Genomic DNA, 14,645 nt, shown 5'->3' with positions numbered 1-14,645 from the left:
CCCAGTGGATTGATGAGGAGTTGAAAAATGGTATGGTTGAGAAGGATGAGGTAAAAGGAATGGCAAATTAATCTGGCTGCACAACCGATTGGCAAACATCCTGCAAATTGAGAAATCATGTGACTAAACTGAATAAAAAGAAAAAAACGACACAATGAAACAAAGATAAACGACATAAAGAATGATAGTAAAAAGCTTTGGAGAACCTTACATACAATTTTGGGAAAAAATGTACTGAATCAGATTGCTAATTCATCACAAAGCCCATTACTTTTATGATCTTTTCATTGGCAAGATTAGCAAATTTAGGCATGACATACCAGCAACAAACGCTGACAATACACATCCAAGTATATCTGACCAAATTATGAAAGACAAGCATTGTAATTTAGAATTCCGTAAAGTCAGTGTGGAAGAGGTGAAACAATTATTGTTGTCTATCAACAATGACAAGCCATCGGGGTCTGACAATCTAGATGGAAAATTACTGAGGATAATAGCGGACTATATTGCCACTCCTATTTTCCGTATCTTTAATTTAAGCCTACTAGAGAGCGTGTGCCCTCAGGCCTGGAGGGAAGCTAAAGTCATTCGACATGCACTATGCTCTGCATAGTTAGCTCCAGGTAAAATGTTGCACTTATTCAGCCATTCTGTGACCAAAAAAAGCTACATATGGACAGTACCAAAATAAACTGACTCTGGAAATGTCAAAGCGCCTCGTAACCTTGCTGGAAATGGGACAAACGGACCCCTTCTGTGGTAACAGACTGGGGCGATTTGTAATCAAATCTAATTCCCAGGAACGGGGTTCAAATGAACCACAGAGACTGTGTGGGATAATAACATGGCCGTGTCCAACCCTGCTTGTTCCCTCGACTCCGCTACTAACCACCAATCTCCAACAGGGCCCTTAACCTGTATCACTAGACACTTCATAGTGAGCTACAGGTAGGAATCAGCAATGAATCCCAATAATGAGCCACCTATGGGAGGGGTACCCCTTTGTGGACAAATCTCTCAACGTATTACTGCTACCCTGGGGAGATTGATATACCCCTTGAACACCGGCTCCGACCCTCATCGGATGTGGCAGAGCTTGCCACAGACTACAAAGGGAAGCACAGCCGATAGCTGCCCAGTGACACGAGCCTACCAGACGAGCTAAATTACTTCTATGCTCGCTTCGAGGAAAGTAACACTGATACATGCATGACAGCATTAGCTGTTCCGGACGACTTTGTGATCACGCTCTCCGCAATCGATGTGAGTAAGACCTTTAAACAGGTTAACATTCACAAGGCCACAGGGCCAAACTGATTACCAGGACGTCTACTCCAAACATGCGCTGACCAACTGGCAAGGGTCTTCACTGACATTTTCATCCCCTGTCTGAGTCTGTAATACCAAGATGTTTCAAGCAGACCACCATGGTCCCTGTGCCCAAGAACACTAAGGTAACCTGCCTAAATGACTACCGACCCGTAGCACTCACGTCTGTAGCCATGAAGTGCTTTGAAAAGCTGGTCGTGGCTCACATCAACACCATTATCTCAGAAACCCTAGACCCACACCAATTTGCATACCGCCCCAACAGATCCACAGATGATGCAATCTCTATTGCACTCCACACTGCACTTTCCCACCTGGACAAAAGGAACGCCCATGTGAGAATGCTATTCATCGACTACAGCTCAGCGTTCAACACCATAGTACCCTCAAAGCTCATCACTAAGCTAAGGACCCTGGGACTAAACACTGAGCAAGCCCCCATTCTCATCAAAGGGGTTGTAGTGGAGCAGTTGAAAGCTTCAAGTTCCTTGGTATCCACATCCTTGGTGTCCACATTATAGGCTTAGTTAACTGGTGAACTGTTGAAATCATGGAAACATAATGACGACTCTCATTCTAGATTTGGAATAGAATGTGCAGCACCTTGAATATATTGTTGTTTGACTACCAATTAATAAACTAGGGAGGAACTACTGACAGAGTAGGAGCATGGTGGAGACATCCAAGAGAGGGAAATCAGGAAGGAAAATGACAGCAAGTAGTGCAGACAAAAGGGAAAACAAGTTGGTGAAGCAACAGATGTGCTGGAATGAGAACAATATAGATGGAATGAGAACAATATAGATGGTATGAGAACAATATAGATGGAATGAGAACAACATAGATGCTATTTTGAGAACACAAACTCTCACATCTTTCACAGCACAGAGCGAGGGAGTCCAGGGGATGACTGGAGGAGCAATGGAGGAAGCATTGTGGGATTCTCTTGGCGTGAGTACAGTTGTTGAGACTGAGTGGATGATGGTGAAGAACAGTGGAGTGAAAAGAGCTAAAGTTGGTAATGAACAGCAGTTTAGGGTCGGAGTGGGAATCATCAGCAAAGATGTTTTTGTGGGTGACCTGTTAACGGTCTCAAAGACGGTGAAGGATGAATTGGGTCAAGTGGAATCGGTTCGAGTGACCAGGAGCGGTATGATACTGATTGTGTGTCAACAGCGCAAAAGGAGAAAGCTTTGTGTGGTTTAGGTTATACATTTCAGGTAGACGCATGTTGATTAAAATTAATGATAGACAGAAGGTTTTACTGTGGTTTGGTGAAGTGGTTCTCCCATCTTATGTAAAACCTGGGTAAGTGAGATATACAGAAGCCGCTGCAGTGTTACAATTGTAAAAAAGTTTGGACACGTGGCAAGTGTTTGTCGAAGGAATAAATATATCGTAGTCAGATGAAGCATGTTGTAATTGTGATGGGAATCACGTTCCCAAGTTCCTGGAGTGCCCTGTACGGAAGAAGGATGTCACAGCAGCTAGGATCAGGCCCATCCAGCAGGTGTCCTATGTGGAGGGAGTGAAAATAGCTGAAGGAGTGAGTAGAGAGGAGAAGGTAGTTCATATCCCACAGTCTGCAGTGAAGCCATGCAGGAGAAGGATCCCAACACACTAATAGTGTAGAAGGTGGACATTGTTGTGTTTATAGAGCAAGTGATAAATTGCATTAATAAATTATTAGTAACCTTCGTCCAAAACTAGCAGTTTCCGCATTAGCTTGGAGGAGTTTCTACAACAAAGTTGCGTTTGCATTGCCCTCACTGCAGCAGTGATAAATTGCATTAATAATAAACTAATAAAACATCTAAGAAGCTAGACATCATTGTGAAGGCGGCAAATAGATTTCTGGATCTCCAGGACTTCAGACTAAATGTTACAGGGAGTACTGAATGAAGACGTTCCCCCTCTCCCGGGTTCCTGAACCTGTGTAGGGATCTGAATAGTACCATTTTTGTTTGAAATTCAGGGTAGTGGAGTGAATTTGGTTCGTGTTTATTTTACGTAATTAGTATGATTTGTTATTCCCAATTTTTTTGTGTTTTCATTATTTTTTACAACCCCGTACAGTAGGTGGCAGCAATACACCTGATGAGTGTAGTCTGACAATAAACCTCAGAGAAGAAGACATGGTAGGAACCAAAGTGTTGGTCAGTGTTTCCAGTTGACCCTAATTAGATGTTACATTACATGTTGTTTTCTTACTTCATGTAGCCGGCTAGCTAGCCAACATATTCATACTTCGCTTACTCCTCTCTGATAAGATACCGCTGCACAAACATGCTTATCTAGGCCTACACTAGCACTGGTAACAGGCAGTATTAGCTAGCTACGTTTGCTCGGACTCTTAATACATTTAGCAAGCTAGCTAGCCCGCTAACTAGCAATTAGCAGCTAAGATTATTTGAGCAACACCTTGCTAAGAAAATACAATATTTCGCATTTAATGTAATGGCATGAAAAGAATTGCCAGAATATTATACAATGACTTATCAACAGCTCTAACAATTTGACCCCAACAGGAAATCTACGCTGGCAGTTATAGAAAGACCCATTTACTATAACCATTGATTATTTCAATATTTTCAATATTTCAATATTTTATTTGATATTTTATAAACAATGCAAAACATACACATACAAACAACATCATAGAAACATTAACTACATCACACCTGCCCAGACCCACTGGAACACACCTCCATCTCCATTAACTACATCACACCTGCCCAGACCCACTAGAACACACCTCCATCTCCATTAACTACATCACACCTGCCCAGACCCACTAGAACACACCTCCATCTCCATTAACTACATCACACCTGCCCAGACCCACTAGAACACACCTCCATCTCCATTAACTACATCACACCTGCCCAGACACACTGGAACACAGCCAGCGCATTCATCAGCACCATTTTTTTTTTCTCCGTCACTTTCAACTTTTAGATATTAAGCATTTTACCTTTCTATTGAATTAACAACAGAGGATTGGTTGATTTCCAGGTTTAATTAAGTATAATATTTAAGATGATTTATGAGAAAAGTATCATCCAACCATCGGGTATCTCACTGCACCCTTAAATGCCATGTCTTGAAATTTACAGACAGACAGATTAAAAGTAATTTTACATTGTATAATTGTACTTCTGACAGCCAACTTTCTAACTCCTCTCATAACTTTATGACATCATAACATTCACAGAAGGATTATTGAGTCATTGTTAGTTTTACACTTAAGACATGACTCTGCCGTTGTGCTGTAGAATTTGTGAATTTTGTCTCTTGTATAATAAGGGACTATCATTTGTCCCAACTTCACAGGCCACAGACTTTGATGCAGTTAAAGACTTCCAAAAGTTTTTCTGCAGTTTAAGATCAACTGAGTTTTTTTTAATGGGGTTTCTCCCTGTGCACCTGCCAATGTAAATCCTTTGAACGAAAGACAAGTTACCAGACAGGACATATTGCTAATGTTCTTCCCATTAATAACCTCAATGACAATTAACTTGTGGGCGGTTGTGGTGCTGACGTCCTATTCGATGACGTCGTCCATCGGGATTCCCCAAAAAAGAAGACGCTCTGGATTGATCACTGGAGTCAGATGTGAAGGAGGAGGTTGATCATCAGGAGTCAGATGTGAAGGAGGAGGTTGATCATCAGGAGTCAGATGTGAAGGAGGAGGTTGATCATCAGGAGTCAGATGTGAAGGAGGAGGTTGATCATCAGGAGTCAGATGTGAAGGAGGAGGTTGTTCATCAGTGAACCTCGAGGCTTGTGGCTGGGCTGGCGTTTCCACTTCCAGCTTGGTCATATATTTTGATACATTGAATGTTGATACTGTGAAACTATGTTATATATTTGTACCTCCTGTTTCATGAAGTGATGTCACTAAGTACTGCCCCTATATATACAATGCATTCGGGAAGCATTCAGACCCCTTCACTCTTTCCACATTTTGTTACCTTACAGCCTTATTCTAAAAAGGCTTAAATCATTTTTTCCCTCATCAATCTACACAATACCCAGTAATGACATCACAATACCCCATAATGACATCACAATACCCCATAATGACAAAGCAAAAACAGGTAAATATATATATATATATTTTTTCTTTAAAAAACAAGGACATTTCTAAGTGACCCCAAACTTTTGAATGGTAGTGTACATCTACATGATGTATTGTTACACCATGTAGGAGCAGTATAGACCTAGTCTGTTCATTATATACATCTACATGAAGTATTGTTACACCATGTAGGAGCAGTATAGACCTAGTCTGTTCATTATATACATCTACATGATGTATTGTTACACCATGTAGGAGCAGTACAGACCTAGTCTGTTCATTGTATACATCTACATGGTGTATTGTTACACCATGTAGGAGCAGTATAGACCTAGTCTGTTCATTATATACATCTACATGATGTATTGTTACACCATGTAGGAGCAGTATAGACCTAGTCTGTTCATTATATACATCTCATGATGTATTGTTACACCATGTAGGAGCAGTATAGACCTAGTCTGTTCATTATATACATCTACATGATGTGTTGTTACACCATGTAGGAGCAGTATAGACCTAGTCTGTTCATTATATACATCTACATGATGTATTGTTACACCATGTAGGAGCAGTATAGACCTAGTCTGTTCATTATATACATCTACATGATGTATTGTTACACCATGTAGGAGCAGTATAGACCTAGTCTGTTCATTATATACATCTCATGATGTATTGTTACACCATGTAGGAGCAGTATAGACCTAGTCTGTTCATTATATACATCTACATGATGTGTTGTTACACCATGTAGGAGCAGTATAGACCTAGTCTGTTCATTATATACATCTACATGATGTATTGTTACACCATGTAGGAGCAGTATAGACCTAGTCTGTTCATTATATACATCTACATGGGGTATTGATTCACCAAAAATAAAGGGAAATTATATTATTTTATACTAATACAATTGCTCAGAGGAAGAGATTTAGTTTAACATGTAATTCTCAAAAGGTAGGGGTCTGAATTATTGCCACCCATGTTTTCAATACTCCAGCACCTTCCCCTTGGGAGGATAACGACACTGAAATGTTTTATGAGATTAGAGAACACATTGGGTGGGATCTCAGACCATTCCTCCATACAGAATCTCTCCAGGTCCTCGATTTATTTTGTCTGCCCATATGGACTGCCCTGTTCAATTCAAACCACAGGTTTTCAATGGAGTTCAAGTCCGAAGACTGAGATGGCCATTGAAAATGTTGATTTTGTGCCCAATTAAAAATGTCTTTGTGGATGTTGATGTGTCTTTCTGGAAGATCCACTTATGCCCCAAGTTTCAGCCTCCTAGCAGAGAGGTAACCAGGTTTTGGGCTAAAATATCCTGTTAGTGGGTAAAGTTTATTTATTTATTTCATACAGTAATTTTTGCTCATCTTTATCAAGGGTATCAATAACTAGGTGATAATTTTGATATCTAGTTATTTGACTGAATCAGAAACACAGATGTGGAGTTGATGTAGAGTTTGTTTTAAAATCTCATAAAAAATCTGAACTAATCCAACAACACTTGTTGCTCTTTGTACGTGTTGATATAATATTCTTATTCAATGGAGAAGAAAAAAACGTTTCCCTAAACTGCTTTATAACATTATAATTCAATGAAGGAAGAAAAAAGGTTTCCCTCCTCAACTGCGTTTCCTCCCTCCAGACAGCAGATGGCGATATGTGTCTTTCAGGTGATGTTTCTAGTGTGACGTATAATCTAGTGGACGGAACGCTTCTTCAACAACTGCAGCTACCTCGGTAGCTCGCTGGCCAACAAAGTCGGAACATTCAAGTTATTTAGACAATTTCGTGGTTTATTTGCAACTATGATTGAAACATACTCACGTGGAAACAACTAGCTACCGCATTTAATGTATTATTTACGTTGTAAGTCAACTAGCTGGCTGGTTAAGTTAGCACTAGTCTAGTCGCTAATGCTAACTAGCTATTATCCCCGACCATGAGTTCACTAAGCTACTCTCCTCCTGCTAAAGAAGAGAAGGTCTGCTGGACGGAGAAAGAAGCTCTCGTGAAAGAGGAGGAGGAAGAGGAGGATATCACAGTAAAACAAGAAGAGGTTGAGGCTGTTACAGTTAAAGAAGAAGATAAAGACGTTACAGTGAAAAAAGAGGAAGACGCGTTCAGAGTGAAAGAGGAGGAGGATGTTACAGTAAAAGTAGAGGAGGAAGAGAAAAAGGAGGATGCAGTTTTTGGAGTGAAAGAGGAGGAGGAGGAGATGACTGTCACATCCAAAATGGAGGAGGAATTAGAGGAGGAAACTGGATTTCTGGGCCCGGTTTCCCAAACGCATCTTAAGGCATCTAATTGTTCTAACGATGAATTTAGCCATACGGTGGTTTTGGGAAAGCGAGCCCTGATTAACACTAGTAAGTACTGTCTTAAATACAGAGGCACAAGCTCTGCAGTTGTTGAACTGATGTTTGGTGTTAAAGGGGAAATCTGCAATTGCTACATCCATATTTTGACTTTTAAATTATTTATTTATAGCCATTGATTCTTGAAGAGTATAACACATGCCTCATGAGCTTAGTTCAACTGTTGTACCTCATCAGAACCCAGAATAAGCTTTTTTTACTCCAATGTTTAGAAACAATGTAAATCAACACTGTATTGCCTCAACATGGTTAAAACTATAATGTTGATATCATGGATGGTCAGTCCTTGCATCCATAGGTCTGTCTATGAATTTGAAGGTAGTTACATTTCTCCATCCCCATCATCTTATTACCAAAACAGTGGTGGAATGACAGATTTGTTATTGTTTGAACTGCAGATTGCTGGGTTGTGTGGGTTTTTTAAACAGCAACAAAATGGCTGCCCAGAGACTTGGTTTGGTAAACAGCTGAGGGATGGGGGCTGGAGAAATGTAACCACTCTCAAATTCATAGAGAAAGCTATTGTAGCAACCGTAATCCAAAACCTAGCGACCTCGTCAAGAAGTTCAGACATCTTGGCGGAACAGTTATAAGGTGTTGGCTTGACAGTCGCTGGACCCGGGTTTGAGTCCAGCTCAGGGATACCCCCTGAATTCACTACACTATGAATACAAGGACTGGCCATGCATGATGTCATAATGATAGTTTAACCAGGTTTCTAGGCTATATAGTATATTCTAGAATTACCAGTGTAGATTTCCTGTCGGGGTCAAATTGTTAGAGCTGTTGATAAGTCATTGTATAATATTCACCCAATTTATTTTCATGCCATTACATCAATAACGCCCAACCAGAAGAGACAAAACTCTTCCCGATCCACCTCCTCCTGCTGGCCATCATACATTCTGACGTTGCTGGTAATCGGCTACACAAGCAGTCAGCAACCTACATTTGGAGTGCAAATGTATCTTACCATTTCTACTGATCTGGTGCCAGTTATGATTTTCATATGTTCATTTTACTGGAACAGTCATTTAATTTATAATAGTATCTCAAAATCATTGTCTGTGATTAATCTACATTCTATCTAAATGAAAATTATACAAATCTAAAAGTAACTTTTATTGCCATTGCCAACTATGTAAAAACTAGCCTACATAAAGCCAACAAATAAAAACATTGCAAATAAATGTCCTATAAATCGCATGGCCTGTCTAAAATGAACTTGAAACATTGTATAAAATACACTGCTCAAAAAAATAAAGGGAACACTTAAACAACACAATGTAACTCCAAGTCAATCACACTTCTATGAAATCAAACTGTCCACTTAGGAAGCAACACTGATTGACAATAAATTTCAAATGCTGTTGTGCAAATGGAATAGACAAAAGGTGGAAATTATAGGCAATTAGCAAGACACCCCCAAAAAAGGAGTGATTCTGCAGGTGGTGACCACAGACCACTTCTCAGTTCCTATGCTTCCTGGCTGATGTTTTGGTCACTTTTGAATGCTGGCGGTGCTCTCACTCTAGTGGTAGCATGAGACGGAGTCTACAACCCACACAAGTGGCTCAGGTAGTGCAGTTCATCCAGGATGGCACATCAATGCGAGCTGTGGCAAAAAGGTTTGCTGTGTCTGTCAGCGTAGTGTCCAGAGCATGGAGGCGCTACCAGGAGACAGGCCAGTACATCAGGAGACGTGGAGGAGGCCGTAGGAGGGCAACAACCCAGCAGCAGGACCGCTACCTCCGCCTTTGTGCAAGGAGGTGCACTGCCAGAGCCCTGCAAAATGACCTCCAGCAGGCCACAAATGTGCATGTGTCAGCATATGGTCTCACAAGGGGTCTGAGGATCTCATCTCGGTACCTAATGGCAGTCAGGCTACCTCTGGCGAGCACATGGAGGGCTGTGCAGCCCCACAAAGAAATGCCACCCCACACCATGACTGACCCACCGCCAAACCGGTCATGCTGGAGGATGTTGCAGGCAGCAGAACGTTCTCCACGGCGTCTCCAGACTCTGTCACGTCTGTCACATGTGCTCATGTGCTCAGTGTGAACCTGCTTTCATCTGTGAAGAGCACAGGGCGCCAGTGGCGAATTTGCCAATCTTGGTGTTCTCTGGCAAATGCCAAACGTCCTGCACGGTGCTGGGCTGTAAGCACAACCCCCACCTGTGGACGTCGGGCCCTCATACCACCCTCATGGAGTCTGTTTCTGACCGTTTGAGCAGACACATGCACATTTGTGGCCTGCTGGAGGTCATTTTGCAGGGCTCTGGCAGTGCACCTCCTTGCACTAAGGCGGAGGTAGCGGTCCTGCTGCTGGGTTGTTGCCCTCCTATGGCCTCCTCCACGTCTCCTGATGTACTGGCCTGTCTCCTGGTAGCGCCTCCATGCTCTGGACACTACGCTGACAGACACAACAAACCTTTTTGCCACAGCTCGCATTGATGTGCCATCCTGGATGAACTGCACTACCTGAGCCACTTGTGTGGGTTGTAGACTCCGTCTCATGCTACCACTAGAGTGAGAGCACCGCCAGCATTCAAAAGTGACCAAAACATCAGCCAGGAAGCATAGGAACTGAGAAGTTGTCTGTGGTCACCACCTGCAGAATCACTCCTTTTTTGGGGGTGTCTTGCTAATTGCCTATAATTTCCACCTTTTGTCTATTCCATTTGCACAACAGCATTTGAAATGTATTGTCAATCAGTGTTGCTTCCTAATTGGACAGTTTGATTTCACAGAAGTGTGATTGACTTGGAGTTACATTGTGTTGTTTAAGTGTTCCCTTTATTTTTTTGAGCAGTGTATTCTGGGCCCTCGGTTTCCCGTGCCTGTGAGTTCTCGACCGACACAGCTTTAGGCTATTTGTGAAAGGGATAAGAAGTAATCAAAATGTTCCCTTTTGTGCCGAGTGGTTATCGAAAGGAATAGAGCTGGAAATATTTTTTATAGTTATTCTCATTTGCAATTGATTTTGATTAGACTTTGTTTACTTGCTGTTTGAGGTGAAAAAACAATGTGCTTTGAGAAGCTCCACAACTTATTAGTGGTGGTGCGTTAAGACAATCAGAAATACTATCAGACATCCGCAAATGGGCACATTTATAGGCCTACATTTGCACTCAGGACAGGTAGACTAGTCCTACTTCTATATGTGTAACCAGGTAGACTAGTCCTACTTCTATATGTGTAACCAGGTAGACTAGTTCTACTACTATATGAGTAATCAGGTGTGCATCCTTACTCAACGCATTGACAGGAGTGTTTCAAACAAAAGACAATGAATACATTTACAAAACTGACGCATCTTGTAGGGTCAGGTCTGGGTGCTCTGCCAGGGGCCGTTTCATGTATTATCCGTTTGAGTCGGCTTTGGGGAATGATTGTATTTCCCCATAGTATGTTGTACCTCAAGTTGACCGACTGAAAGGGAGCATAACTTTATGACTATAATTACTGTTCCCTGAAGGAGGGATACGAGGTACAACACCTGTTTGGCCCCGCTCCTTCCTGGGTCGGTGAAGAGCGATATTGAATTGAATATGACCTAAGGCTCGTATTTCTGTGTTTATTATAATTAAGTCTATGATTTGATATTCAATAGAGCAGTCTGACTGAGCGGTGACTGAGTGGTGGTAGGCAGCAGCAGGCTCGTAAGCATTCATTCAAACATTCATTCAAGCAGCACTTTCCTGCGTTTGCCAGCAGCTCTTCGTAATGCTTGAAGCACAGCTCTGTTTATGACTTCAAGCCTATCAACTCCCAAGATTAGGTTGGCAATACTATAATGCCTACATGAACATCCAATAGTCAAAGGTATATGAAATACAAATGGTATAGAGGGAAATAGTTCTATAATTCCAATAATAACTACAACCTAAAACTTCTTATCTGGGAATATTGAAGACTCATGTTAAAAGGAACCACCAGCTTTCATATGTTCTCATGTTCTGAGCAAGGAATTTAAAGTTAGCATTTTTACATGGCTCATATTGCACTTTTACTTTCTTCTCCAACACTGTGTTTCTGCATGAAAACAAATGGAACATGTTTCATTATTTATTTGAGACTAAATTGATTTTATTGATGTATTATATTAAGTTAAAATAAGTGTTCATTCAGTATTGTTGTAATTGTCATTATTACAAATATATATATAAAATCGTCCGATTTAATCGGTATCAGCTTTTTTGGTCCTCCAATAATCGGTATTGGCGTTGAAAAATCATAATCGGTCGACCTCTACTATGTTATTGTTTGGTGAAGTTATGTGCCAATTTGTTAAACACTTAGTGTAACAAACAGTGTACAAACCCTCATTGTCAGGCTGATGGAAAAGCTAGCCAAAGAGCATTTTACTGGTTGAAGTGTTTTTTAAGTATAAAGCAGTTGATTTGTGACAATAACACAAACATATTAAGCAGGAGATTCAAACGAGCCTTACAATTATATTCCAAAAGTAATGTGAAATGCACTCATAAGCAACCTGGAAATGGAGGCTATTTTTGCGGTCAGCCTATGAGAACTCCCCTGAGTTTTCCCACACGGTGGTGAATTAGTAAATAGACAGAGAGCTTAATGTGAGTTTCCTTCAGTAGCACTCCTGATCTTGCGCTGTAATATTCAGAATACATTGTGAAAAATTCAAATCTTCGCTCACCATTTTTTGCTCCAGGCAGATATACTACATCCATAACTAGTGGTTTCCTCATTACCAGATATACTACATCCATAACTAGTGGTTTCCTTATTAGCAGGGAGGAGTTTCTGCAATCAAATTGTGTGTGCTTTGCCCTCGTGCCGCAATTTTAGCAAACACAGAAAGGGGCCTATATTGGAGACCAAAAGTCGTCTGGCACACTGCTTAGGATTTCAACAACTTTAATAACTTATTTCTAGTTACAACTAATGTGAAAACAAGACGAAATATGACTTTCGTTGCTAACTTGACTGTCTTAATTGTCAAATTTAACAGATGTCAATTGTTTTACAGCTTCATGGGTGTGCTCTGGGAATCACCTTGTACCTCAAACAGTGGATTTCTGCTGTTGTCGGCCTTTAACCATCTGACTTTGTCGTTCACACAGGAGAGAGACGGGATTATCGTGGATCCTCTGGGGATCCTCAACAACAACATGATGCTGACGAGGCAGAGAAAAGTCTCTCCAGATCAGAACTCCTCAAGAAACACCAGCAGAGATCCACAGGGAAGAAATCTTACTGCAAATCTACATCAGAACTTAAAATACACCAGAGAATACACACAGTAGAGAAATCTTATGTCTGTGATCAATGTGGGAAGAGTTTTACTGAGTCACGCATCCTGAAATCACACCAGAGAACACACACAGGAGAGAAATCTTATGGCTGTGATCAATGTGGGAAGAGATTTACTCAACCAGACAGCCTGATAGTGCACCAGAGAATACACACAGGAGAGAAACCTTATAGCTGTTATCAATGTGGGAAGAGTTTTACTACATCTAGCCATCTAATTGTACACCAGAGAACACACACAGGAGAGAAACCTTATGGCTGTGATGAATGTGGGAAGAAATTTACTGCGTCAAACTCCTTGATAGTGCACCAGAGAGTACACACAGGAGAGAAGCCTTATAGCTGTAGTCAATGTGGGAAGAGTTTTACTCAACCAGACAGCCTGATAGTGCACCAAAGAACACACACAGGAGAGAAACCTTATATCTGTTATCAATGTGGGAAGAGCTGTACTACATCTAGCCATCTAATTGTACACCAGAGAACACACACAGGAGAGAAAGCTTTTAGCTGTGATCAATGTGGGAAGAGTTTTGGTACATCTAGCCATCTAATTGTACACCAGAGAACACACACAGGAAAGAAACCTTATAGCTGTGGGCAATGTGGGAAGAGTTTTGGTCAATCTGGCCATCTGACAGTGCACCAGAGAAGACACACAGGAGAGAAACCTTATAGCTGTGGGCAATGTGGGAAGAGTTTTGGTCAATCTGGCCATCTGACAGTGCACCAGAGAAGACACACAGGAGAGAAACCTTATAGCTGTTATCAATGTGGGAAGAGTTGTACTACATCTAGCCAGCTAATTGTACACCAGAGAACACACACAGGGGAGAAACTTTGTAGCTGTGATCAATGTGACAAGAGATTCTCCGATAAAAGACATCTGATCAAACATCAGAAAATACATTCATGAAGGAATTGTTTCATGATATCAGTGAAATATCCCACCTAGCAAAATGTAATTGAAAAGACGTTGAAAAAAAGACTATGCTCGAAGTCCAATATTCGTTCCGTGTTTGTTGAAAGTTGAAAATATGTATTTTCAGGTCGTTTTTTTCAATGACTTGAAAACAACTTAATTTCAACGTACTTGCAGCCTAAACACATGGATGCAGTATAATAAATTGGTTTATAATCAATTTTATTAACAATCTGACATCACTCTAGTATTTCCTGACAACATTCAAATGCTAATTGTCTTTATTCCACTACCGAAGAAGCATAACTCAAATCACCTTATATATCAAACATCCAGCCTGACAAAAGATACATGTTTTATTATTCCATGCCTCACCATTAAGTTAATTGTTGCCACTAGATATTAACAAAGGGGTGTACATTTGGTTTTGATATTTCATATTTACAATTATGTAACATTTAGTAATCATAATTATTTATGCAACCAACTGACAATTTATGGGTACAATTATATTGACATTGAAATTGTTATCCTGCTTTCATAATGTCAGGGTTCATTCTCAGATGTGCCAACCCAAATGTACTAGATGTACATTGGGGACTGGACCCCGATCCAACAACATGCCTATTGAGT

The 14,645-nt window shown here is 40.8% G+C and overlaps 1 protein-coding gene across 1 annotated transcript; it reads left to right on the top strand.

The window, feature by feature from the left end:
* Positions 1-13,010: 13,010 nt before the first annotated feature.
* On the top strand, positions 13,011-14,215 carry LOC120032759 (zinc finger protein 2 homolog; the record flags this gene model as incomplete). The annotated part of the gene is made up of 1 exon (XM_038978941.1): positions 13,011-14,215. A coding segment is annotated over one exon (996 nt), but the record flags the coding sequence as incomplete, so codon positions are not given.
* Between the last annotated feature and the right edge of the window lie 430 nt (positions 14,216-14,645).

Source organism: Salvelinus namaycush, chromosome 39 (genome assembly GCF_016432855.1).
Source record: "Salvelinus namaycush isolate Seneca chromosome 39, SaNama_1.0, whole genome shotgun sequence".
NCBI classification, from domain to species: domain Eukaryota; kingdom Metazoa; phylum Chordata; class Actinopteri; order Salmoniformes; family Salmonidae; genus Salvelinus; species Salvelinus namaycush.
Note: the sequence above shows the minus strand (reverse complement) of the source record. Positions and strands in the feature narration are given on the sequence as shown.